Source organism: Notolabrus celidotus, chromosome 15, assembly GCF_009762535.1.
Source record: "Notolabrus celidotus isolate fNotCel1 chromosome 15, fNotCel1.pri, whole genome shotgun sequence".
In the NCBI taxonomy this organism is placed as follows: domain Eukaryota; kingdom Metazoa; phylum Chordata; class Actinopteri; order Labriformes; family Labridae; genus Notolabrus; species Notolabrus celidotus.
Window position 1 is genome coordinate 13,614,256 of NC_048286.1, and position 26,769 is coordinate 13,641,024.

The 26,769-nt window shown below is 38.7% G+C and overlaps 1 protein-coding gene across 2 annotated transcripts in view; it reads left to right on the plus strand.

The window, feature by feature from the left end:
- Positions 1-26,769, plus strand: part of LOC117826205 (corticotropin-releasing factor receptor 2) — a 62,049-nt gene that overhangs the window by 27,660 nt on the left and 7,620 nt on the right. For both annotated transcript variants that reach the window (XM_034702107.1, XM_034702106.1), the window contains 7 exons: positions 14,934-15,019; positions 16,867-16,973; positions 17,941-18,058; positions 18,206-18,359; positions 23,476-23,536; positions 23,638-23,710; positions 24,232-24,317. In XM_034702107.1, coding sequence (XP_034557998.1) covers positions 14,954-15,019; positions 16,867-16,973; positions 17,941-18,058; positions 18,206-18,359; positions 23,476-23,536; positions 23,638-23,710; positions 24,232-24,317 — 665 coding nt within the window. In that variant the 5' untranslated portion in view covers positions 14,934-14,953. The remainder of the gene's footprint in view (positions 1-14,933; positions 15,020-16,866; positions 16,974-17,940; positions 18,059-18,205; positions 18,360-23,475; positions 23,537-23,637; positions 23,711-24,231; positions 24,318-26,769) is intronic.

The following is a 26,769-nucleotide window of genomic DNA, read 5'->3' on the forward strand; positions in this document are numbered from 1 at the left end:
ACACACACAAAAAGCAGAAACAAGATCTGGAAAAGAGATTACGGCTAAAATCTGCCAGAATCTGTCCTAACACATAAAAAGCACAATCCATTATTATTAAACGTTCCAGAAAAAATCAAAGACTCAGTGCTTTGATATGGCTCAGCAGAAAAACACAGCTTGCGTACTTATAGAGCTCAGTGTGAAGATTTTGAAGAATTAAAGAAAGAATGATGAGGAAAAAATGACGAGGGTGAGATTTCCCTGTTGTGATCCAATTACGAAGTTATGGTTAGTTTTGCAACATCAATTCCATGAGTGACTTTAAAAAATGTTGTGCAACTCCCAAAGCTGCCCTTCGGAGCAAATGAATCACATGGCATAAAAACATGAGGACTTGACTGTCTTGGGGAAACTGAGGATAATTTAAATTGTGTGAGAAATAAACATGCAATATTAAAAACACCTTTAAATGCAAACAACACAGAAGTATCACTTCATTGTATTTTTGAACCAATAGATTTGCATATTTTTCCATTTTGTTGTTTAGTTAAACATCCTTGGTGTTCAAGCTTGCTGACAATGGGCCTGATTAAGACCTGAGTTGGTCACAATGCATAGGCAATTTTATGTTTTGCCACAAATCCTACAATGTGCTTCAGATTGTTTTCTGAAGAACAGTTACAGCTTTCTTCTTTTGTTTTACTATAACCTATAACCGATCAATTCAACTGAAGTATGGACATATGATCTCATGGAAATCATGTACAAACAATTACTCTCACATGAAACTGAGTAGACTGTTTGGTGGGTTATAAACTTTTTTTCTTTTGAAGCTGAGAGATGAATATGATTCATATAAATCTATGATTTGGGTGTAATTCATACGAGTTCCCTGGATAAACTGGAAAGTGAGTATCATGTGAATCAGACCTTGTCAGTGTTGAATTGAACACTGAGGACTCCAGACTTGACTCAGAGCCAAGACCTCAAGTTGAGTTCAGGTCACCAAAGAAAAATCTGGGTCGAGTTCCCATTACCAGTATTATGGCCACCCCCTGGCTCCGCCTCTGTGCACTCATCATTTCTGCTATAGTGGGTTCACTGCAAGTGTCTAATAAAGATTAAAAATATCTGCAGCCCACTAGCTGTTAATCAGATTATTATTCTATTTGACTAACATTTTGGGGCATTTTCACCTTTAATGGATATTACAGTTGAAGAGAGACAGGAAATGTGGAGAGTTGAGAATGAGGGAACACATGCAGAAAATGTTCAAGGCTGGAAGTCGAACCTGTGACTGCTGCAGTACATGGGGCGTGCGCAACATCTTACACCCATTGGTGGAGTGGCTGGCATTACCATTAACTTGCTTACAGTAACATAAACAGCAACATGCTTTCACTTATTTTCAACTTTTACCTTTAATTGTTTAAATTACATATATTTTATTGTTGTTGGTGTGCATTATTCTGTACTTTAAAATCCATTGCTGTAAAGCACTTGAATTGCATTTGAGTTGTATGAAAGGTGCTATATAGATGAAGCTTGATTGCATTATTGATAAACAACAGTCCAAGAAGGGACTATAGCATCTCACTTACTTTTCTCCAGAACAGATGTCTGTTAAAGTTTGAGCTTGAGCTTTATTTTGGCAAAAGTTGGTAAGACATAGCTGAGAGATTCTACTAATATATCCAACCACCTTTTTTTTTTCGTTGTAGTCATCAATGTAGTCTTGAGACCCAGCTGATGTTGAAAGTGACCTGCATTAACCTTAACTTTGCTCCTTCTGGAACCACAAAAGGCTTTCTTGAACTATTTTGACACATGCAGTATCCCTTTAATATCTGTGAAACATCTCTGAGGTTCAAAGTCAGTGAAGAAGCCCTTTGACTTACAGTCAAATGACAATTACTTTACCTTTTCATATTCATCACAGAGTGGAAGTACATTTTCAGATCAAGCAAATGTTCAAGATTGAAGCATATTTGTCACTCACTTACAGGTTATACTGGTGGTCATGATGAAAAATGAACACGTAGTTTTCAGTTCCTCCTGCAGTTGTTGAGACATTCTTTTCATTCTACAAGTATGTGCAGCTGAAGCCATTATAAATATTCACTAGGTTGTTACATTGCTCAGGTGTACCTGTGGTTCACACCCACTGTGGCCTTGCCTTGCACTTCGTTGGTTTGTGATCCCTCTACTATATCATTGTGAATGCGGCACTGCTTCGCTGTGCCGTTATGCACCAGTTAATGCAAAATCTTTGTACAGAAGAGCAGAAGTTATGAAGGCCGAGACATTTTCTGCTCTCGTGCTTCTCTATCAGAGCCACTCGTAAATCTATAATCCTTTCACAGGTCTTAAGTTACAACACCATTGGCAGACACTTCTTCATCTCAGAGGACTCCTGCTATGCTCATTTCAAGTTTTAGATTTTCACTGAAGAGCTCCAAAAGAGTGTACTGCACATTTCCCACTTAAAAGAAAATCATTATTTATCCTGTTCTGGCCCTCTATCAAGCCCCTCACTCCATCCTTTGTACAAGACAAACTGTCTGGGCTCCTGTCTCTTTAAGGCTCCCCTGCTTTGAAGCCAGCTTTCTTTTGATTTGCTGTCATTTTGTAAGCTTTTGAGTGTTGCATCATTTTTCATGCCAGTTACAAAAGCAAACTATAAAGTGTCCATGCAAAGTGACATGGCTTCTCATTTTCATTTGGGAATGGCTTAATCTTAAATCTGTATTGTTCCTGTTTGATCCTGAATCCCAATCAAAATATGAGGGTGGAATTTTCTACCATTGACAGTGACTGGAGTACAGAAGGCTAATATGACACAAACAACCTGCTCGTAGTATGAAAAAACAGAGCGTCTTGTTTTTCCATCTAAAGACATAACACAAAAAGGTATCTATGTGGGAAATGTGAGACAGCGCTGGGTGAAGTGGAAAACAACTGTAAGGAAATGACAAGCTACTGTAGCTAGTTAAAATAGTGACAGTCAATATTTCTCCACACTTTTAGTATTTTTGTTATGCATCTGCTCAAATACACGGTTTAACACGTGTCTATACTTAAACCAAGAGTACTGTAGTTTGACTTGCTTGGTGTATACTCTTTATCAGCTCAAGCTAGAGCGCTGTCACTCACAGCCATGGATTTTACATACATTAACCTCATTGAAATTTGATGCATTTAATACAGATGTCGAAAATTGAACCGTTATACACTTCAAATAGGAAGAACACAAGTCCCCATTTAGAATTCATAGAATGGATTTTTTTGGTTCCTTTGATGTAAAGACGCTTCCAGGAAGTGGGCCCTGGGGGTGTAGTTTTATTGATGTGGAGTTGTATGAGGTACTTCTCAATAGAAGGTGTAATACCCACAGGGAAACTGTCCGTAGAACCAGCCTCAGTGAATGGCACATCATTGTTGCTGTCATAACAACGCATATTCTACTTCTGATTTTTTTTTATTTTTCAGTCTCTTTTGAAGCCTGCAGTCCCAAACAGTTAACAAGTGCACTGCAGACGGAGGAACTGTCATGAGTTGATCTTTAGTTTGCATTTTTCCATGTTTCATGCCTTGGTTCCTCCCTGTCTGTGTTCTGTAAATGTTATCCTATGTCTTCCTTATGTTTAGTGATCCATGTCTTGTGTTGTATCCTTTTGTGTATTTTCTTGTGTTTCTTAGTCAAGTCTATTGTGTTTCCTGTCTTACTTTGTATTTCTTTATCCCTGTGTTTCAGGAGTAGTGTTACTTCCTGCCCTTGTGTGTTTCCCTCCTTTTTTGGTTAACCTGATTAGTTTCACCTGTGACCTGTGTTCCACACAATGTTAATTACTCTGTGTATTTAGTTTCTCTGTTCCCCCTGTCCTGGGTTGGATCATTGTAAGTCTTCCCTGTGTTCCCTATGTTTTCTTTTGGATTTGGTACTTTGACATTTCAGTAAGTTTTGTTTGTATCTTTTGTTCTTTTATTATTAAAATGTTTATTTTCTGCATGTGGGTCCTCCATTTTTCCCCATCAGGACAGGAACACAAATGCGTTGAGTCAGAAAATAGTTTTGAAACCAATGGGCTTTCAGGCAAGAAAGGAAAGCACAGAAGATTTCTTAACCTAGTGTGCGATTTCATCGCCTTTAGTGTTTGAGTCAGACTTTCTTAGAATTAGCTAAATGACATGATAGAGTTGACCCTGTCTGCAGCGGGTGATAGCCTGGCCTGTGCTGGTTCTCTGGACAGTTTCTCAACAAATCCTCTGAGAGTAATACACTTAATATTGGCAAGTACCTCATTTAACTCTACTATTAAAAAACAAACAAACAAAAAACCTTGAATAAATGTATTAAATTCTTATGACAGTAATACAATCAAACAACATATTACACATATTATTTATACCATCATGATTGCTGTATAATTGTTGAATAAACAACAAGGATTCTCACCCCTTATCCTGACCTTTATCCTATTTTGTCATTCTGTGTTTGTGTCCTCTTGGCTCCTTTCATCATGTCCTAACTTGCCCCCTGATGTCTATGAATGAAGCTCCAGTTCTTGCATTGTACTGCGAGATTCACATGCTATTATAGTATGGCCTAGTTTTACCCTCTCCCGGCTCATAAAACGACATTTCAGATGGCTAACAGGCTCAGGTGTACTGCTTGCACGAGCAGTTTGGACCACCACTTAACTTTGAGGTATTATAGCCTTTCATCTTTTCTCCAATTTGAAACTCATCCAAAGGCTACAGCTCTACTTACTCTTTCACAAAGCAGCTGAAACAAGTGTGTAATTTGTGACAAGCTGTGAGCAATAGCTTTTCACTTTGGGGAGGCGTACCAGTGATTATTTTTTTTAAATTGTTGTTGTTTAAGTCCATCAATCAGGAAAACAGCCTTGTGGCTCAAATATAGCACAAAACCACCGTGACAGATGACAGACCGAAGCAGGGAGAAATCAAACTCCAGACAAAGAAGGACAGACTTAAAAGCTTTAAGTGAAAAGTGTTGTACTGTTCTGTTACTGTGGCATTGATGTAGGTCCCACGGTTGGAAGCACACCAACAATCAGCTGACAGAACTGGGTCAAGCAGCAGCAATAAACAGACTCTTTTCATCTGCCAGATTACTTCTGATGATTTTTTTCTAATCCATCACCCAATCAAATCATCATCATGGGCCACACAACAGTTACTCAAAGTGAAGCTAAAACTTTCAGAGCTCCCCCTGGTGACTGGCTGCAGTATAAGTTGTAAATCCTGCGTCCTCCATTGTAACAGATGGAACATTGATCAAACTGAAATATTAAAATGCCCATCAAATAGGTTATTCTCAAACACAGTTTCTGTCATGGCAGTTCGTTTTTATCATGTTGATTAATTTGCAAGTGTTAACTTCTCAGAGAAGTTATTTAATGTTAAAAAGAGCAGATGTGAAAAGAGAAAGAGACAAAACACAACAAACACTACCACAGGAGTTATTCAACTTTACCTTGTCTGCTGCACATGAACACAAGAATCTGTCCTGCTGTAGACTGCGCTAACCTGATAGCCTGTTTTGGTTAGTGAAAGTGGTGTGATGTCAGTTCTGTGGCTCCACCAGCTAGATTCCTTCTGCACATGCCTTGGATCCACCAGCCCAAAATGTCCGTGCTATTGAAGGCAGTATTTTGGCTACACTTCTCACAATGGAAGGAGATGGAGGCGCATTTTTCAGAATAATATGCAGCCAATGATTGTCATGTTTCACAAGTTAGGTCAAGAACTTTCTTTCACCCCTATCATCCAACTCCCTCTGCCCCTTGCTCCAGCCCTGGGGTCCATCCATAAGTTTGGTTTGCTTGAGGTTTCTGCCTGTTAAAAATAAGTTTAATTTGCTGTTGTTGCCAAGGGTTCACTTATGGCCCGATAATACACTCTCTCTCTCTCTCTCTCTCTCTCTCTCTCTCTCTCTCTCTCTCTCTAAATAACTGCTAAGCTCTTTAAAATTAACATGAGATGAGATTTGTTGCAATTCTGAACTTTATTAATAAAAGTGTATCATTGTTTGTCTTAGAAAACAATTATTTAATCATAGCATGTCTGAGACTTCAATAAAGACAGGATATCTCATTTAAAGTCAGTGCACTTTTTACCTCTAAGAGACTTCAGAAAATGGATTCCAAACCTTCCAACTTCTACTTCTGGTTCTTATTTTGCGTCGTTGTTTGTCCTTTAATGCCTTTGTAATTGACTTAATGTTATTCTAATCAGTTTCCTCATAATATTCCTTCAAGAATAAAAAGAGGCTGATTATTTGTATCATTATTGAAGTAGCACCTGTGTACAAACCCACACTACATCCCCATCATTCATGGCTCCCTTCCTCATTAATCTAAAAAAAGAAGCTTCTAATCGTCTAATTCTTAAACACTTACACAGTGTTTGTCATTGTGTACACATATTTGTCTGTCCAGGAAAAGCATGCGAGTTGGCACAGCAACTAGCGGAGGAGGTGGGAAATGTTGGCACAGATTGATCCGGTTTGGATTTGCACATTTCTTCCCTCTCCTCATGCGTCTTTACACCAGTGGATTGCAGTCATTGTTGTTCTTCTTGCAGCATTGTTAACACTTTCACACGGCAGCTTTCTTCCTTACGCAAGCTCTACAGGCAGTCAGTGGGTGGTTTAATTTTAACCGTGTGAATATAATGCAGCGTCAAGAAAAACGTGAAGAGAATAGATTTATCATGCGTAATACACAGATGGTTCTGTTAGTCAGAAATGCGCTTGGTGTGCACCAGTGCCTTGAATTAGTCCTGCATCAGTGGAATAGCTCTATGGGACAGAAGTCTCAACCTGCTCTTCTTTCTCTATTTCTGCTACCATTGCTGCTTGTCTCACAAACACAGTGTGAGATATTCCTGTAGAGACTGGGAACTTTATCTGGAAAGAAAGCTCGTGCTGCTTCTTTGATATGAGCTCAACAATCATCAAAGTTGCTGGAAAGATTCAATATTGGATCTCACGACTGTGTTTGCAGATACATTTATGAGTTATGATAAGAATGATGTTCTTGTTCATATTGTTAAAAGTTGCTTTGATTTTAAAAAAGAGGAGGGTTTTTTTTAGCAGTTGATAACTCGAAGTAATTCAAATGTTGTGTTAATGCTGTCACACATCGAATCAGCTTCCATAGATGGTCACAATGACAGATCTTGCGATTGTCTTGTGATGTTTTTTCCAGCTTTGCGAGGATAAAGGTGAGAATTTTCACTGCTAATCAGTCAACAAACTGTTTGGTGGTATAAATACCCTCACAGAGGCATCACCTGCTAAAAAAGAACAAGTGAAGAAGAAATGTTGTGGATTACTTCAGCCTTGCTGGGTTTACATACCCAAAATGTACGTTACCTTACATATTGGTAAAACACAAGGCATGTACAAAATTCTCTTGTGCATTTAGCGACTGAGGTTCTGTTACTGTGCTTTTGACCAACCACACAAAGTGGGGTAACATTGAAATATTTCTACTGTAGCATAAACAAAGGGAAGTCAGTGAGAGAAGTGATCTGAAACTTCCACACTGAACTTCATCACATCACTTTTCAAAGTAGAGATACTCTTCGAGGAAAGTTTGATTACTCATGACAGCAAATCACCTCAGCTTCGCAGCAGATAAAAATAGAGCTGTGTAGACTCAATAAAGGAGAGACTGCAGGTCTCAGCGATGTTAGTCTGAGGGTCCTCCAAGCTTGAGCAGCACAGCTGTGTTAAGTTATTGAACACATCCTCAACCTGAGCCCGAGTCTGGAGAGGGTGCCTGTGATGTTCAACACATCCTGTCTGGTTCTTATATGAACAAAGATTTATCTTAGTGCCCTCTCCTCTTTAAAAACATCCCTGAACCATTTTTAGATTGTCTACTAGCTCAGTGTGGAGGTTTGAGATACCCTCATCTTCCTGTGCCAGTTTCCCATTCTGACCTGGGGAGGCTGAGTAGCACTGTCTCACATTCTCTAATTTCAGCAGGACCTTCAGCGCCCTATGACCTGCCTTGCTGGGGATCACAGTGACAGTGATGCAGAGAGACACTGCTGTGGTTGTGCATTACCTTAATGGATGACCAGAGTGTGTCAGACTGGAGGGCTACTTTTCTAAGAAGCAGAGGGATACCACAGGGCATGATACTGTCACCTCCTTTTTTCTTGACCTCAAGTCAAGACTGTTTTTTCTGGCAGACTTTGCATTTTGTGTTGCAGTTTGTAGGATGAATTCACGAGAGTTCCAATATTTCAAAACAGTAACAGATTCACATCTTACATCAGATATTGCTGTCCACTGACTCCTCTTCTTACCCACTTGGCCACTGACCCCAAAGCAAAAAGGCCAATTTAAACTACACTCACGCTGATAACCTGACACTTACCCGCTGTTTTTGCATCCCCCTAGAGATAAGAAACACTCTCATTTCTTTGAGCAGAGAATAAGGACACAGACTATGCTGACTTCATCTTATTTTGTATTAATAATGGCCATTTCTTAAGTCAATTTCACTTATTATCTTTCTGTGGAAATTGAGGCCCGAGCATCATAGTGAGCGCTGAAGGCATTAATCTATCTAACGAAAGCAGAAGAAGAAAGCTCTGAGAGAAATCTGCATGTGTCTGATGGTTCTGTACCTGTTTTTCCTGGGTGGTAAAAGTCTGAAGTGTGACCAGCAACTCAACGTGTGAATGTATGAAGCTGGTTGTGTCCTCAGGGAGAAGAAGAAAGTGATGCGTCCACTCTAACCCACATGTTCTTTTCACTTCCCCTCCTCCCATTCATCCTTTTCAGGCCATCTGAACTGACAGGTGAAACAAATACTTTTCCTGTGGTGTTGAGGTCAATTCTATTGATTGCTGGATGTTACTAAACTCATGCTCAGGAGTGTTATCTCTCTTCACCACAGCAATATGATGCAATTTTAAAATATTTCTCCCTGACCACTCAGCTGCTGGATGGTATATTGATGTAATTTCACAATAAGACATCTTGCCAGTATCCATCGCTAAGTGCAAAATGTGATGCTGTTGGTTGAAATGTCATTATACACCATCAATAACAGTGCAGTGCCAAATGTTACACATGCATCTGACATTGTCCATGCATTTGAAAGTGGTCCCCATGTAATAATTAGTTAATGGTCAGTGTTGAAGGTATAACCTTAGATTTTTTTGAACACATTTACTGTATGTATCATTGTTATTTACCTTCTTTAGTCATCATGTCATACTTTAATAATTAACAATAAACAGCAAACATTTAAAGCTCCCATTACTTATTCAGGAAAAAATCAGCACAGTTAAGATGTACTGCCAAGTCTAGAGGGGGCACCAAAACCAACACAAACCTTAAGTTCCTCACGGACCTTTAAAGTATTAGACTGTAGAGGCTACATTGTAACTGTGGTGCTCTGAATAAAAGACTCTCTCCAACCGGCTACATAATCATTATTTATAAGGGCATTCTGGATGGACTGTAATGTATATCTGATTGGAGGGCTGGTCTCAATATGATAGAGAGCCTTTATGCTGAATTCTGTTTACCTCGGAATTCGGATGTTGGAATTGGGAATGAGGTCAGATCAGAGTTGACCACATTCCAGTTACGGGCTGAAACAACTGAGAAAATTGTTAAGCCATCAGCTCTTTTTGTTGTTAGCATTGTTAGCCTCTTCCTACGGTGGCCCTGAAGTGCAAATCACAACTGCATATCAGAAAACACAACGGCAAATCAGAAAACACTACGGCAAATCAGAAAACACAACGGCAAATCAGAAAACACTACGGCAAATCAGAAAACACTACGGCAAATCAGAATACACAACGGCAAATCAGAAAACACAAGGGCAAATCAGAAAATACATTACTGTCTCCCTGGGGTGTTGGTGCCGTGACACATAGTATGAAGTTAGTCTTACCTATAGCTAATTTGGGAGATTCAACTCTTGGTTGATCAAGAGTAGTATATGCTGACTTTACACTTACATATCTGGATAAACTATACAGAACAGTTTGCAAAAGTCTGATTAACACCCTGTATGAAAGTCAAAAGGACTCAATTTACTGTTACATGAAAAAGTTGCAGGAATTACATTGTCTCCCTCTCTGCCATCTCTCTTAACTTGATTCACTTCAGGTACAAATTAATTAATACCCACTTACAGTTTATCTGCTACCTATAGCTCTGCTGATAAGCACCAAGGACCCTGTCTGTAGATTGTCACTGTACCACTACAGAGCACAGAGCACCGTTCTTCCTGTGGCAATCAAACTATAAAACTCATCTACCTCACACAGAGAGACGCACAGCAGAGGTACGGTGCACTCGGGTAGCTCCAGCCCCAGTTTTAGCTCTTGTTTGTGTAATCCACTTGGTACGAGGTCTTTAGCAGATTGCACTCATCACAACTCTTTGACTTATTCGACACTCTGGGTCAAATGCAATAATAAAGGCATATTACACAAAATTCAGACAGAATCAGAGAGACTTTAAATGCACACCTGCTTGATACAGACAGTTGACATGTTTACCTCTTTCACAGTGTAAGATTGTTGGATCTGCACCTCCCATTTTACTGCACATGGTTAACCTTCTCTGCATTGTGCACATTATGGATTCAAATCTCACAAACTATCATTTGTCATTAAGCATTATGTTTATTGGTGTCTGTATCAGACTGATAATATTTCTTGATATGGCAACTTAGCTGTTATTTTTTTGGTCTCTTAGTACTTGCATTTTACATACTTCTTTAAAACTGCAGCCTTCACAAAATTTCCCTCAGGGTAAATACATGAAGTACTTTTCTTTATCTAAAAAAACATTAAGAGTCTGCAGTAAATTTCTCAAAAAACAGTTTATTCAAAAATAAAGTAAAATAGAAGTCTAACTAAAATCAACATTGTCTGAATAAAGGTCATTAATACTGTGACTTTACACCAGAAAGATGGCCTCTTTTTTATATTGAGATTTTTCTTCCTTCTGAAGTTGGCTTTGAACTGCCCACATACACAGGCTGAGGATAGATAACTGACACTGTAGATTAGCTGATCATTATAGGGTTGCATGAAGTTCTTTATATTGTAGCCTTTAAGTTTTTATCACTGCTGTTATCAATGTTTGCAATCATAAATAAATGCTTGTGGGTTCCTCAGTTCAGTCTGTGAAGAGCTCTGAAATCTGCAAACATAATGTTACAAGTCATTAACGGCTAGAAAACGTTGGTTTAGATTTTTCAACTTCAGTAAGCAAAAAAAAAATACATAAAAGCTTCACCAAAGACTGCCTGAGATGCAAGGAATAAAAACAACAACACCTTTAATGTGTCTGAGTGATCGCACAAGCCAGGTGCTCTGGTCCAGACGGACTGATGAGACAGAGAAATGATGAATGCTTCTCAGACTTTGATGAATGCTTCTCAGACTTACATAAGTCATATTGCGAAGACTACTCTCCATGCCGCTAATTATTTTTCAAAGAGAAGAGCTACTATGCCTTTTCTCTCACTGCACCAACATTGCTATTAGCTTTGTTTGCTGACAATTATACGGTTTTTGCCACTGGATGACAGATAACTCCATTCCTGGCCTTAGCCGTGACTTTGTTAGCGATATGCTGTTCTCTTTAAAGTGTGCAGGCCTTTGAAAAGCAGTACACACATTTAAAAACATATTTTTCACAGTCAGAACCAGTTTTATTGGTAACGTAAACTTACATTGAATGTTTGTCTATTTCTCTCAGTGTACTAACTGAGCAGAAAACACAACAAAGCTAAACAAATAAAGGTGGGGCATGTTTGAAACAGTATCAAAGTATTTCAGAAGCATATACCAGCATGCTCATTAAGAATAATCTGTAATGCACGATATATAATGTTTTTTTTGTTGTTGTAATGGGCTGCACATTGAGCACATTTTTACACGCTATTGTATAATAGAGCTGATAATGGCAACAAAATGAGCTTTGTAAAATAGTATTCAATTTGACTGCAGAAATTCCACTGCAGTGCACATGAGTGTTTTATTCTCATTTAGTGTAACTCATAATGGCTTGAAAACTCAAAGTAATCAGGAAAAATGTTGTTCTGAATAGAGTAATGAGCCCCCAGGATATTGCTACACACCCTTCCTGATAATATCAACAGTAATTCCACACTGGATCCTCATTTTTGTATCACCAAATTGAGGTATAAAACCAAGCAGGAGACATTTTATCTGTCATATCATGCCTGCGTGGAGCTTGGTTAATGCTACATGGCAGCTGATCAATGAACATGTTAAGGCAGTTTATGCACAGTCAAACAAACAAGCACAGTGTGTTTCAGAGTGTATCGTAATTGACTGCTTTACTGTGTCTCTGGGAATACAAGTCTCGCTCATTCAAGCGCTTTGGTGATTTAACCCACTTTGATTTACTGCAGAGATAAACAGCTCAGAATTGGGGTTTGCTTCCCAAGCAGCACAAAGTGTTGTGTTGTCACAATACAACAAGTGTCAACTTACAGGATATAATGAGTCTGTTTTAGAGGATCTATTTTCTTCTACTTCCCTGTTTCTAGCTGCCAGACCCATTTTTCTTCTCTTTGCTATCCAGATACAAATGTCACATTATGTAACACTTAGTCTAATGCGAGGGATCCTATACTCTGCTAATGCCACAGCTTCCAGCGCAACCGTAGGTGTTTCTGAGGTGGATAGTTTCCTCTCTTTTAGTGGAGAGTGTTTTGGTGTTGACAGGAATGTTGACTCATGGTGAATGCGTTTAAAAATAACACTCTACGCCCATGTGAGTTCTGTCTAAACTGCTAATCATTATGATATAGACTACAGATACCATAGCAAGTGTATCTTCTTAGCTAAACCATCACACAACAAATTAATCAGAAATTATATTTTCAACCTGCTAAGTAATTAATTATCTGCCATATGAAATATCCAGAGCACAATAAACACATTGATCGTACACTAAAAGTACACAAATGTAACTGTGACTAGCTTAAGTAGCCATGACTGAATGCTAGACAGTTGAAGAGGCAGGGTCTCCAAGCACTACCTTACATATCGTCTTTAGTGAGAGACAGCTAACATTATAAAACTACTTTGAATGTGATTTAATGAAACATATCACAGTGACAAAAGGAAATCTGTAACTCACATGTGTCCATAGTTTTACAAGGATTTTTGTACAGTAATCACTTCATATAGAGGAAATAGTGAGATGAGAATGAAGGAAACCACACACACACACACACACACACACACACACACACACACACACACACACACACACACACACACACACACACACACACACACACACACAGCTCTCTCTTGTTTGTATTGAGTGAGAAAGCACAGCATGATCCCCCATCAGATTACCAACAGATCACTGAACAATCAAACTACTACATTGACAGAGTTACACCATATATAATGAAGAACCAACTGTGAAACCACTGCAATAAGGGAGAATGAAAGAGTATATCATTGATCTATGTGTTGGGATGTGTGTATATATCAGGGATCAACTGATTATTGGCCTTGGTTTATTATTTCTGCTGAAATTGCATCTCAGTTCCAAATATGTTTAGCAATCTTGCGAGTTACTAATAATTGGTATTGGTATTGGCCTGGAAAACCAATATTGGTAGACCCCTAATATATACTATATATGTATTGTTTTATCAAATTTACCAGGTAACATAGAAATAATTGAATAACTGTGTTACTTTCACACAGAGCACAGGGTGCAGTATTGGTCTAAGGTGTGTATAAAGCCAAGCTATAACCAGGTGTGTTAAATAAGGCAAACAGTTTTATACCATAACGCTGTAAAAAATGCCATAATGAATTTTGTTTGCTTTTATCTGCCTTATGTTTTTATTCATTACCTTATTAGTGATACCTTTTTATATGGTAAAGGTGCAGACTGGTAACCAAACCCGTTTTAAGTTGTTTCTACAAAACATTTGCCTGATGAAGGTCTAGTACCGAAAAGTTACCTTTAATTTTTGCATGTTGGACGGTGTGTGGGATTCTTGTAATTTACCTTTTTATATGGTAAAAAACAATACTGGTGCAATCATAGCTGTATAAGATGAGGGAATGTATCACATAATGTAATATGTACTATACAACATTTCAGAGCAGTGATCCAGAACTTGTTCCCTCTTTAGGGGCTTGTTTTAAACAGAGTTGGATTGAAATAGGTCATTGCACTCTGAAAATATTATTGGTGATCAGCTCTGAGTTTTTTTATTCCAACAATATGAATGTATGGCCTCTGACAGCAGTGAAACCATAATTAATGTGAGTTTTCTTACCCAATACTAGAAAGCTAAATAAATGATGAGTATCTTGGCAGCAGATAAGTTCACATTATCACTGTAAGCATCTGGTCATAATAGAGAAGAAGAAAATAACCTTCCCACATTTATTACCTCTCTGTTCCCACCCCACTCCTTATACATTTTCCTGTGTGATAGGGATAGAGAGGCCCGCTGAGTACATGCTGAGGAGCTGCAAATGAAAAATCCAGTTCAAAGTTGATTGTGGGAAGCGCTTTTTAAAAGATATGCAAATAATGTGACAGAGTAAGAAGCTTTTGCATTTCCCCACCATGAGTAAAATTTGTTTTGCTGAATTGGTATTCTGTGTTGCACTCAGAGATATAGTGCTCAGGTTTGATCCCCGCTCTGAAGAAATTACAAGGATGTTTTAGCTCACCTGCATTGGTGAACGCTTTACTTTAACCTTGCCAGAACAAACAACAGGCCTCAGCTGAAGGCAGAGTGAATACAAATATGAGGATTTAAACAGAAGAAAAACTCTAAGAGTTTGACAAGCTTTTCAAGGTGTCAACAGTGCTTGCAAAAAAACGCTACAATTTCATTGTTTTCTCTGTTCTTACATTGCAGGGAGTGCTTACAGAGAATGCATGGATAATGGAACGTGGGCGTTGAAGAGCAATTACTCCAATTGTGAGCCCATTTTGGAGGAGAAGGTGAGCTGGCACTCCCGCTACGTCCTTCATTTTGCAAGCAATCTGTTAAACGTCTCAGATCAACACTTATCACAGTGTCTCGCCATTACACTGATGGCATGCAGGGAAAACCAATCATATGTGGGGAAAGTGATGTGCTGTTTTGATTGGTTCATGCTTATTAAACTGCATTTTCTTTTTCTATGTTGTTTATCATCTAAACGTTTGTTTTCCAGATGATTTGACAAATTTATAAGGGCAGTCTTATGTGTCCCTGTAAGCAAAGCCTGGGGCCACACCGTTGGACTGATGTATTGCACATAATGAGTTTTGGCCTGATTACCTCACATAATGCCTCCTGAGTGTGTGTATTTCTAGATTTTGCCCCATTTTCTTGAAAAATACAAAGCTGTGACATCTAAAGTATGTCAAAGGCATCTGCTTTTTCACAAACCAATATTGATATCTGTTGGTATATGTAATTGATGATGCTTGGTGCATACAAAGGTGTCCATTACCAGGTTTGATCAGGAGATGATGAGGACTAGTCACATCCTAAAGAAAAGTTGATAAAAAAATAACCTACATCATGTTTTAATGTGTTTGGCATCAAAATATAAAGATTTTAACAAGCCATAACTTTATTTATCTGGTTACACATAAGGATTTGATCATTACCAAAAATGTATATTGCAATGAAAACACTGTATACTACTCCAGGAAATAAAAGGGGTCTTGGTTAAGGCCAAATAGCTACAGCTATTTCAGATCAGCAGCACAGCACATTGAACGTTTCGTCTCAGCTATTAACCATGAGGCCAGCAGTACACTAGCAAGACTCAGACTCAGATTCAATAACATTGTGTAATGTTGGCAAATAATAAATATACTTGGTTAGACTCTTTTACAACAGGACTATCTGGTAAACAATATCATGATCCCAAAATCAGAGTGAATTACACAGGACAAAGATCAGAGTAATTTTTCTCTGTTTTGACGCTCGTGCTGGCTCCAAGTACGACGTTTTTTTTTGTACACGGTTAAATTTCTATCACATCAGTCAAGATGTAACTTCACAAATATCTATATAAAGATAAGCCTCCCCTCCCTACACAGCTCATCACCTATATGTAGACATAACTGAGCTCCTTCAGGTTGAGAGCACAGCTCCTTGCGACATAGAGTGTTGATGCTGACAGCTCATCTTCTCAATCAGACGCAAAACAAGAGCAAACTGAGCGGAGCTGCTAAACTTTATTGGTGTGATTGCTCTTAAATATCATCAGATCTATATGTTTTGTGAATTTGACTTTAATGCAGAACAGACAGCAGAGTGATAAGATTCACAAGTCATAGTGTTATCAGTGGCCGCAATCCGCATAGAGAGAATGAAGATCTAAGAGTCAAAGTAAGAATCATAACCAGGGCTGCCTCTTTGAAGAATGTTGGTGCTGTACATGGACTAGCACATTAACAACTGAGTTAAATTGGTGCACTGTAAATATAAGAGTTGCTTCAGGGTGGTCGATCTTTATTTCTGTCCCTTTTTTTAGTATTGTTACTGTATAGTATCACATTGTAGTAATTTGATAGCTATCGTATTGTTTCTAGAGCTAAGTTTATAAAAGTGTTGCATACATTGTAAAATCTATATCTCTGTTATATACAGGCTGATTCAAAGATTAATCTAGACTAGTGAATAATTTGACCAGAGCAACATTAGATGTTCACGTCTCAGCAACTATTTGACACCTTTCAGCCAATCAGAAATGGGTTTTTATAGACACCTAGGATCTATGACTGTTATGTATTCCTAATCTGTTTGTTTTCTTCTGTTCTAAAAATAAATTCTTATGTCTTCTTTGCAGAGAAAATATCCAATGCATTATAAAATCGCACTCATCATCAACTACCTAGGCCACTGTATCTCGGTGGGAGCTCTAGTCGTGGCCTTCATTCTCTTCTTGTGCTTAAGGCAAGTACAGAAATAGTCTCCGTCTAAATGTGTCCTGCATGCATGAGACCTCACAGGAGACAATCAGGGAGAATTCATGTAATATCCTCTGACTGCTTTCGTTAACTCGCTTAAGTCAAACAAATGTATCTCAGCAGCCCGACTCTGCAGGAACACCGTGGACATAATGTGCATTTCATAACACTCCCTTCTTTGTACCTATTTTCATGTCCTGGTTTAAACGCACACACATATACACACAAACACCTACATCTGCCATGACAAAGCAGGGCAGAGACGAAGCAGCCTCAGCTGAGTTGTTCACAATGGTCTGATCGATGTGGGCTTTTACAGGCACATATTGATTCTCTTTGGTAAAAGCAACAAAAATAGTCAATATTTCCAGTTTTTAATCTCTTCAGATTTGATGGAACAATCTACATGTTAGTGTGTCCCTGAGGAGGCTGTTTTTGGTAGAATAAGAAATGTTGACCATCATCTTGACTTCTCTCTAAATGGCCTGAGAAAAATAAATTATTTATCTAGAGTTTCTTTTCCAAGAATAATGAGAGTCCTCATGGGAGTCCTTAAATCTCAAGATGTGTCAAAATAAATTGCATGTCTTTTTCTACTAGTCAAAACCAAGTCAAATATGAGCATGAAGAAATTATATATTTTTAGATTCAGCTTGACTTTAGCTTTCCATGGATATAAACCCCATCACCTCTGATGTCAAGTGTGCTGAGACATCCCAAAATCTGCTCCTTCGAGTTCTGAAACATGTCTGAAATTATTCAGGTTGAATAATTCAGTGATATTGATTCATGCAACCATGAGTATAGTCCAAAAAGGAACTGCTAATAGCTTATCTGGCAAACTATAGCTTTATTTTAATTAAGTAGATAAAAAGCATCCCTTATTACTTTGAATATGGTGCAAAGTGAATGTATGTCAATGTAACATGTCTGTTCTTTGACCTGTAATACAGAAGCATACGATGTCTCCGAAACATCATCCACTGGAACCTGATTACCACCTTCATATTGAGGAATGTGATGTGGTTTCTACTTCAGCTCATTGACCACAATATCCATGAGAGCAATGAGGTAACAGGATCAATTGCTTTTTTTTGTATATACATAATATATGAAGCCATTGAAAGTATTTCTGCCATGAAAAAAAATATATCAAGAAACATTTTCGATTTTTGTTGCCAATTAAAAGTTACTCTTAGTCTGTGTTTTCTTTTTCAGCCTTGGTGCAGATTAATTACAACAATATACAACTACTTTGTGGTGACAAACTTCTTCTGGATGTTTGTTGAAGGATGTTACCTCCACACAGCCATCGTAATGACTTACTCCACTGATAAGCTCAGGAAGTGGGTCTTCCTTTTCATTGGCTGGTGTAAGTATGCTCCTGTGTTGACAATTAATTTAGATGTAATATTTAGTATTTTACCAAATCGTATTGTACTTAATGGTATGGTGTGGTATAGGTTTGCATACACCTCCAGTATTTTAAAGCTCTTGTGAGTAACTGTCACTTTGTATCAATGTTGACGCCCCCTGTGGACAAAACAGTACATCTGATTACTGTGCTGACTTTGTCTTATACAAGTTTAAACACTATCAATCTCACCTGTAGGGCAGCTGAGGCTCAGTGGTAGAGTTGGCCGCCTCTTAATTGGAAGGTCAGGCAGTTCAGTTCCAGGTCCCGCTGTCCACATGACCTCGGCGAGATACTTGACCCGAACTGCGCCTGGTGGCTGTGCCATTTGTGTGTGAATGAGATTAGTTAATACTGATGGGCGCTTTACATAGCAGCCTCCGCCGTCAGAGTATGAATGTGGTGTGAATGGATGAATGTGACATGTCATGTGAAAGCCCTTTGAGTGGTCAGAAGACAAGAGGAAGAGCTATATAAAGCATATAATTTATGCTCCTTATTGACTCCTAAAGTTGTCAGTGGCTGTCATCTTCGGTCCCATGGACAAATTCTTTTTGTCATTCCTCGGACTCACTCTGTCTTTGGTAAAAGTGCTTTTAATGTCTTTGCTCCCTCTTCTTGGTCTGAGCTTCAGGGTCGCCTGAAACTGGACTGTTTAATTCGATTGGAGGATTTCAAAACTAGGATAAAGGATGATCTGATCAGCTTGTGCACATGTTTTAAAGCTTAACACTGCTAATTTATAAATCAATGTAATAGTTACTTGCCACTGTATGTTTTGTCCTGTTCTATTTGTGACACTTTTTATGCTGCTGTCTTGGCCAGGACTCCCTTGAAAAAGAGACTTTGTATCTCAATGGGACTATTCCTGGTAAAATAAAGGTTAAATAAAAAAAATAAAAATAAAAATAAACACAGTCTATTGACCATTTACCTCAAGGTCCATTTAACAGCTACATCTAGATGTTAATCTAGTGTTTCCTCAGTCATTGTGAAATGATATTAGAAAAAACTTGAATCTTATTTTTTATGCTAGCACCATTGTCAAATCTCATGTGATGTGTTTGTACTTGGTTGTGGAATAGACTAAAAATGATCAATACTCTATATAGCTAACCATGCCATCAATTTGAAGTTCAATTACCTTTACAAGCTTATTTTTCATGGTTGTCATCGTTGCCACTGAACCCAACATAAATAAGAATAGTCACAGTGAGTGATGAATTTGACTATTAAAATACTCCTGGAAGAGGTATGTTGTCTTAAAACACTACTTACACATGTACAGAACAAATCTGCATGGAGATAGGATGTGCCACTTTGTCCACGGGGGTCACCAAAACAACACAAAGTTAAAGTTCCTCAGGAGCTTTAAAGTAATTTCAGCTAAATACATACATGGTAAGTTGCTATCTTGTTCTGTGCCAACAAAGAAAATAAAGTGACATTTTAGGGATTCTAGCTTGTATACTTACTATTGATTTATTCCTACAGTAGTTGTCAATGTAGTCTCACCCCAAGATGGATTTAGTGGTTGTTCAGTGATCTGTTGGTAATAATAGCACACGATCACGCTATTTTTACAACTGCATTTCTCAGGCAACCTGTGAATGTACATGATAATTTAATTTTTGTCTGGTTTGTAGATGAAGTGGGAGACAGAATGTTTCTGAACTGTTATAATGAAATACAGCCTGTAGAGCAGCTGGACCCCAGTGATATGTAATATTTCTCTTCAATTCCAAGTTCTCATTTGCTTGAATTAAGTGGAGTCCAGTCAGCAAGGGAAGCCGAGGGAGACTCTTTAGTGCTCAGCCTGAGGACATGGCTTCGATTTCATGAGGGGACAGAGCAGCAGTGAAAAAAATGCCTCCTACTTCCAGTGTTAAAACGAACTTGGTACACATAGCAGAGGTCCCCCTGTGGCCACATCAATCATCTATGCTCACCTTGACTTAAGCTATTAGGAAAAACAGAAAAATTTCATTGTGAGGCAGAAAGTGCATAAAGAAACACTGAGCAGGCATGACATCTTTGTGTGTCATATGCATTGTGTGTTCTTGCAGAAAGAAAAATAAACACACACTTAACTAAATCTAGGTTTATGCAGCACAGACTTATGCACACAGGGGTGAAAAATGAATAGATAAGTAGCAGATGATTGGTTATGACACATGATCAGGAGGCTGATATCAGCTTAAAAAAAGAAGTAACCAAAGGCAAATATACCACTTATCAATCTACTTTTTATTAGCTAATGTGATTCATATGAGGACTGAATTATCAGTTTCTGTGAAGACGGTACATGGTACCAAGAGGCAACCTCCAGCCGCGAGAATTGAAGCCAATGTGGAAGTGTTCAAAACTGCAGTTTCTGGAGTGTTCGCTTGAGGCTGGTTCCGGAGGTACTGGAAACCACATACACACAAATTCAAAAAAGCCGATCTTTACAACAGAAATAAACATGTTTACAGCTTGGAACAAACGACAAGTGTAGTCTGGATAGCTAATTTCCTGATCGGCACACACTGTATAGGGGGTGATTTTTTTCATAATGCAGCAATTTCGAAGATATTACGATTACGAGTTTTCCATTATGAGATGCATAGCTGACTTGATTGAGTGGTGGGTACATTGTAGCTGTTGACTAGGAGGCTCAAAGCCTGCCTCTTTATCTCATACTAACTCGACAGCAGGTTGAGTTCAGCATTTCCAATATGGCACCCGCCGACGGTTGGCTTCAAAACAGTGCTTCAGGAACAGATAGGTGACGTCATGGATGCTACGTCCATTATTTATACTGTCAATGCTTGGCACTTGAAATTGACTAACAACTGCTGCGGGTGGAGATGATCTACTTTTGGTTTTAATAGAAAGGCTGCAGAGGTTGATTTCTTTTCTGGATCACAAAATCTTTAAAAGCATTGCCTGTTTTTGATATCTGTGATATGAACCCCCTGAAAAATGTAGATTCATTCACTTGTTGAGGAGATTCTTGAGTTACAGCTGAAAAAAAAAACGAAAAATGGAAGAAAGAGTAGGTGAAGAAGGGTTGGCATGTATATAATTATTTAAAATCTAATACAGAGAATAGGGCTGCACGGTGGTGCAGTGGGTAGTGCTGTTGCCTCACAGCTAGAAGGTTCTTGGTTTCAATCCCCAGCCAGGCAGGTTCCTTTCTGTGTGGAGTTTGCATGTTCTCTCCGTGCATGCGAAGGGTTCTCTCCAGGTACTCCGGCTTCCTCCCACAGTCCAAAAACATGCTTACCAGGCTGATTGATCACTCTAAATTCCTCGTATGTGTGAGTGTGGGTGTGAATGGTTGTCTGTCTCTTTGTGTTAGCCCTGTGATAGGTTGGCGACCTGTCCAGGGTGTACCCTGCCTTCTGCCTGAAGCCAGCTGGGATAGGCTCCAGCCCCCCGTGACCCCTAACGGGATAAGCGGTCAAGATAAAGGAAGGATGGATACAGAGAATAGAAGAAATAACAGAGACTTGTCATGGTCATAGAAAGCATAAAGTGCAGAGTATGCACTGCACTGTTAATGAAGCTAAATATAGCTATGAGGAATAATCAGAACAAGTTATTGTGCTCTTTAGTTTTACAGCTGCTGCATTGTGGGGAAAAAAGAGGGAGCAAGAGACAAAGAGAGAGGCTGGATTTCTCCTTATGCCACCAATATTAGTCTTGAGAGATTGTTAATTAGAATTCATTAGGAGATGATGAAAGTAGGGCAAATTAAAAATGTCCTCCACCAAGAGGCCTGAAGTGAGCTGGGGCTGAAATAGTTCAGACATTTATTCTTTCAGCTCCGTTAAAGGTCCTTCCCTGATCTTTGGATCTTTACCATAATCTGATCCACTTTGATCAACTACATCCAAACACTGGCCACATGATACGAGGTTGGCTCTATGACTCGTGCACACTCAATATTTCACCAGGAGATGTTTGAGTTGGTTGGCTTTCTGGGTAACTTGCGAAGGAAGTCAAGAATGAACAGCTTGTTCCGGAAAGCAGTCTTTCTATGAGCTGCACTCCTGATACTCCAAAGGGCTTTACAGTACTTTTTACTCAACATGCAACAAAAGGATTTTTAGCCAGTACAGCTTCAAAGGGATCATAAAAGAAGCATAAGCTTTAAGAAAAAAATCTGCATAAAAACAAAGGATTGTAGATGAATCGAATAGCTGAAAGTGCCTTTACCTGTAGAGGGGAAAATAAATCTGTTTTTACATAAAAGTCCATTGAATCTGTGATATTTCCCTTAAATGTGACGTCCATCTGAATGCAGGGCGAATAACGACAAACCAAAGTCAAATAGTTTTATTTTATCTCAGGAAAGTCAAGCACATTTGATGTTTTTTTTTCAAGCCAGACTTGATAAAACTGAATCCCCAGATCTAAGTGTGGGGCTGTCCACTCCTCAAAACATTTCCCAACCATAACCTGTGGCTGCTTTTTAATGTGCTTTCACTCCACACTTCAAGCTGAAACACATCACTGCGGATATGTTTTCAGAGAGCTCTTTTGTAGGCCTCCATCAAAGGTAGAGAATTCTATCTAACCTGGATGATTTCAATGAATTGTAATGAGGATTTTCTGTTAAGTTTTCCAGAAGAAAATTGCACTCCCTTCTTTTTATGTTAAGTATTCGTCATAGTGTAGAAAGCCTCCGAGAAGCAAGACCAGCACCCATTACGCAGGCTTCATGTTTGTTTTGCAGACATACTTGCAAAAACCCATTATACCTCTGCTTGTCCTCTCTGACTCCTGACTGATGCATCGTATGACTGTGAAGCCACTTTAGCTCTAAAAAGTGACTGTGGGTGACTCATTGTAGCCCTATTCTTTTCCTATTTTATTTCAAAGTTTGTGCTTTTTTTGACGGGGACTTGAAGCCTTGACTGAAACTGCATAACCTTATATGATTCAGATGTTTCAAAAGACTCATTCCTGCAGTGACATTGGGAAAAAAACAAACTGTGTTCCTAACAGATATATGTGCTTCATTTTTTGTATTTTAAAAGTTTGTGTCCTTTCTGACTCACATATATCTCATATTTTTATCTTCCAGGTATTCCATGCCCTATAATAGTCGCCTGGGCTATAGGGAAACTGTATTATGAAAATGAACAGTAAGTATAACAAATAATCTTAATCCTTCTAGTTTTTGTTGTGAATGTTTCCACTTTGGATCTTGTTATCCTCCTTTGATTCTCTCTTCTCTTGTCCACAGATGCTGGTTTGGTAAAGAACCTGGAAAATATATGGACTACATTTACCAGGGACCTGTTATTCTTGTTCTCCTGGTGAGCGGCAAAGTCATTATGCTGTACAGCCATCATTATTATTTTCATGCTATGTTCATGCTTAACACAATTTAGAATGGTATACCATTTATCATTAATGTCTGAATGCAGGTGTAAACTGATGAAAAAATCTGACCTGAAATGAAAATAGATTAGCAATAAAGCCCCTTCCCATCCAGCAGCTTGCTTATTAGCAAAGGTGGTATCAATCTTCCAGACGGGTTATGGCATTTCAACTCATAAAAATCCTGAGAATAACAAATTGTATGCATGGGAATGGATTCATTAACCGTTATGGACAAGCTGCTCCCAGCATGCAGCAGTGTGGTGACCAGTTTGGATTCATGTGTTCCTCTAACTAACTCGGTCATGTTGAGGAGGAGGAAGCCTTGACTTGTGTTGCTACTACTCCCACTCTGCATTTAGAGTCTGCTGGCTGCAGCAAATTGCCCTGGCTGTGTTTCACTGTAAACACATAGCACAGTTTTCAAAACGCATTAATTTCTGTGTTTTTCTTCCAGATAAACTTTGTTTTCCTCTTCAATATCGTCAGAATTCTCATGACCAAACTAAGAGCTTCAACCACATCAGAAACAATACAGTACAGGTGAGTGTACAGTATAAAGAGGAGGCACTCATTTTTCTCTGCTCCCTCCAAAGACTGAGCATATATTTACAACTGTGAAGAAATGCATTCGAACAGCAGATCAAGAAAGCAGACTCATTTGATTTTGCATAATTAATGGAATCATTCCATTTCTGACTGAATATGATATAAAACATGGGCCACAACTTACCAGGTTTGCAGAAATCAATTTCTGGCCAAGTGTTGACAGAAATTGCAATATTTTTTGGTGGTTAAATTAAAAATATATAATTATAACCCTGAGAAAAGCAACTTCTTGTTTCAATAAAATCTGATATTGTGGGGGAAAATAATCACATCATCTATTAAAGTCTTAGTATAAATGTGGTAAATGCTTAAATAAGTTAGAAAGTAAGACATTTTCTGTGCTGAAAAGAATAACCAAAGTAAGAGTGCCAAACCTGCTGCTCCTCAAATATCCACCTGAGGCCAGCTCCAAAAGTGAGTCAATCCTTTAGAACCCAAATGTAAAAATGCAGTTATTTGATTTTATTAAAGCTCAAAGGTTTTTGGGTCCCACTCACCCACTTTTTTTGGCTATCTACGGTCATGGATCTTGACATCCTGGCTCTGATTGTGGTGCTGATGTCTTTTGAAGAATTTCAAATCAAATCATCAGATGTTTAGTTTTCAGTGGGTTTATTTGTCTTAACAGACCATCCAAAAGTCTGTTATTGCACTTTTTTTTGTGAATTCTTGTATTCAAATGTTAGCATCTTGTTAGCAGGTAACAGCCACTAAGGTAGCAGTACCAGACTTGTCAGCTTGTGCTTTGATTTTCTTTTTTTTTCTTTTTGGTGAAGTATGCATGCGAGTCAAGACCTTTGTTGGTTTCTTCTGAAGAACAGAATATCTGGTTGTATTGACAGGATCAATGGGTTGTTTGCTACTTTTACATACCTTCTTTCCTTTTTTAACGTTAAAGATTTAATTAAAACTTAGCTTAAATGGAGCCCTGCCTGCAAGCTAGTTCAGGCAGGCACCCAAGCTGCACTGATTCATACTGACACGTCATTCACTCTATCAGCTGACCAATCATTTTCTCACTTGGTGGTCTATTTAAGCAGTCTCTGCCTTGCCATTGCTACTGCTGCCCTGCTTCAGTGCTGTGTGAAAACTTTCAACCCCACCTCCTCCCCAGTGTCTACCTGTAGTCCCATCTCATTAAAGTAAATCTGCAAGGTGTAATGAGATTCGAGACGCCTAACACAAATACTGTTCTGCTGCTTTAATAAACTTGAGCTTAAAATAACATACGTTGCCTGACTGAACTACCTAAAATGACAGACATCAGGAATGAGAAATTATTTGAGATGGATTTTTATTTTAAAGTCTGAGTCATGCCCAGTATGTTAACATGGAGGAGATGGAGTGTATGACCTATACTGCAGCCAGTCAGAAGGGGAAGCTACAAATATGTTGGTTTCACTTTTAGGAAGCTACCATGTCACCCATTTTTTAAGTCTATGCAGACCACAAACTAGTGATTAACATCTACTTGGCTGGTCCACTTCTAATGCACAATCTTAAGCTGCAATGCTCTTTCTCGTTAAATCTGAGGAGAAATGGAATATCCTTTTCCTCCAAAAGCCCACTGTGTTTTGATTTATAAGATGCAGTAAAATGACTTTTGGACTTGCCAGATGTTGAAAAAGAAATTGAAGTTCAGAAAACAAAGTAATCAAAGCCAGCATAAGGGAGTTGCAGTACTTCATGCAAGGAGCCATTTCTTCTCATCTAGACAGACGTGGTATGAGGTGGAGAACATCTCATGCGTCTGACAAAACTTGATGAGTGAGTAAACGCAGGGATTTGGTGTGTATCTTGTGAGAGGCTAACTGTGTGCAACCCTGCTACATGTTGTTCGGTTGTGTGTCTGTCCACTAAATTGTTAGAGCTTTTTCTATTTAGGCTACTCTGTCAAGTGTCCTCCTTCAGGGATTATTCAGAGCGCTTGGGGTGTTAGCTCTGTCAGCTCAGACAACTTTGATTCTGGCTGTGCAGGATAGAGTTGGATTTACAGTCGTCTTGTGGCAGATATGCTGACATGAGCCATGCAGATTTATGTGAGGGGGAGCAGGAGTGTGGGGCATAAATTATGTACTTAAAAAGAGAACATTATGATTCCCTAAAAGTGCTGCCAGTTTGACCTGGAATGCATGATCAATGTAAATGATGGAGTTTATTTGACAATTTTTTTTTTATTTAACCTTTATTTAACCAGGTAGGTCATTAAGAACAAATTCTTATTTACAGTGATGACCTGGCAAAAGGCACAGCCTTTTGAGGGGTAAAGGGTCAGGGATAACAGTAATGATAAAAACAAACACAAGGGTAAAAAACATAAAAGACAAGTTAAACATGACAGGACAGAACAGAGCAAACAACGAACAGCGTTAGCAGGAGTCCAGGA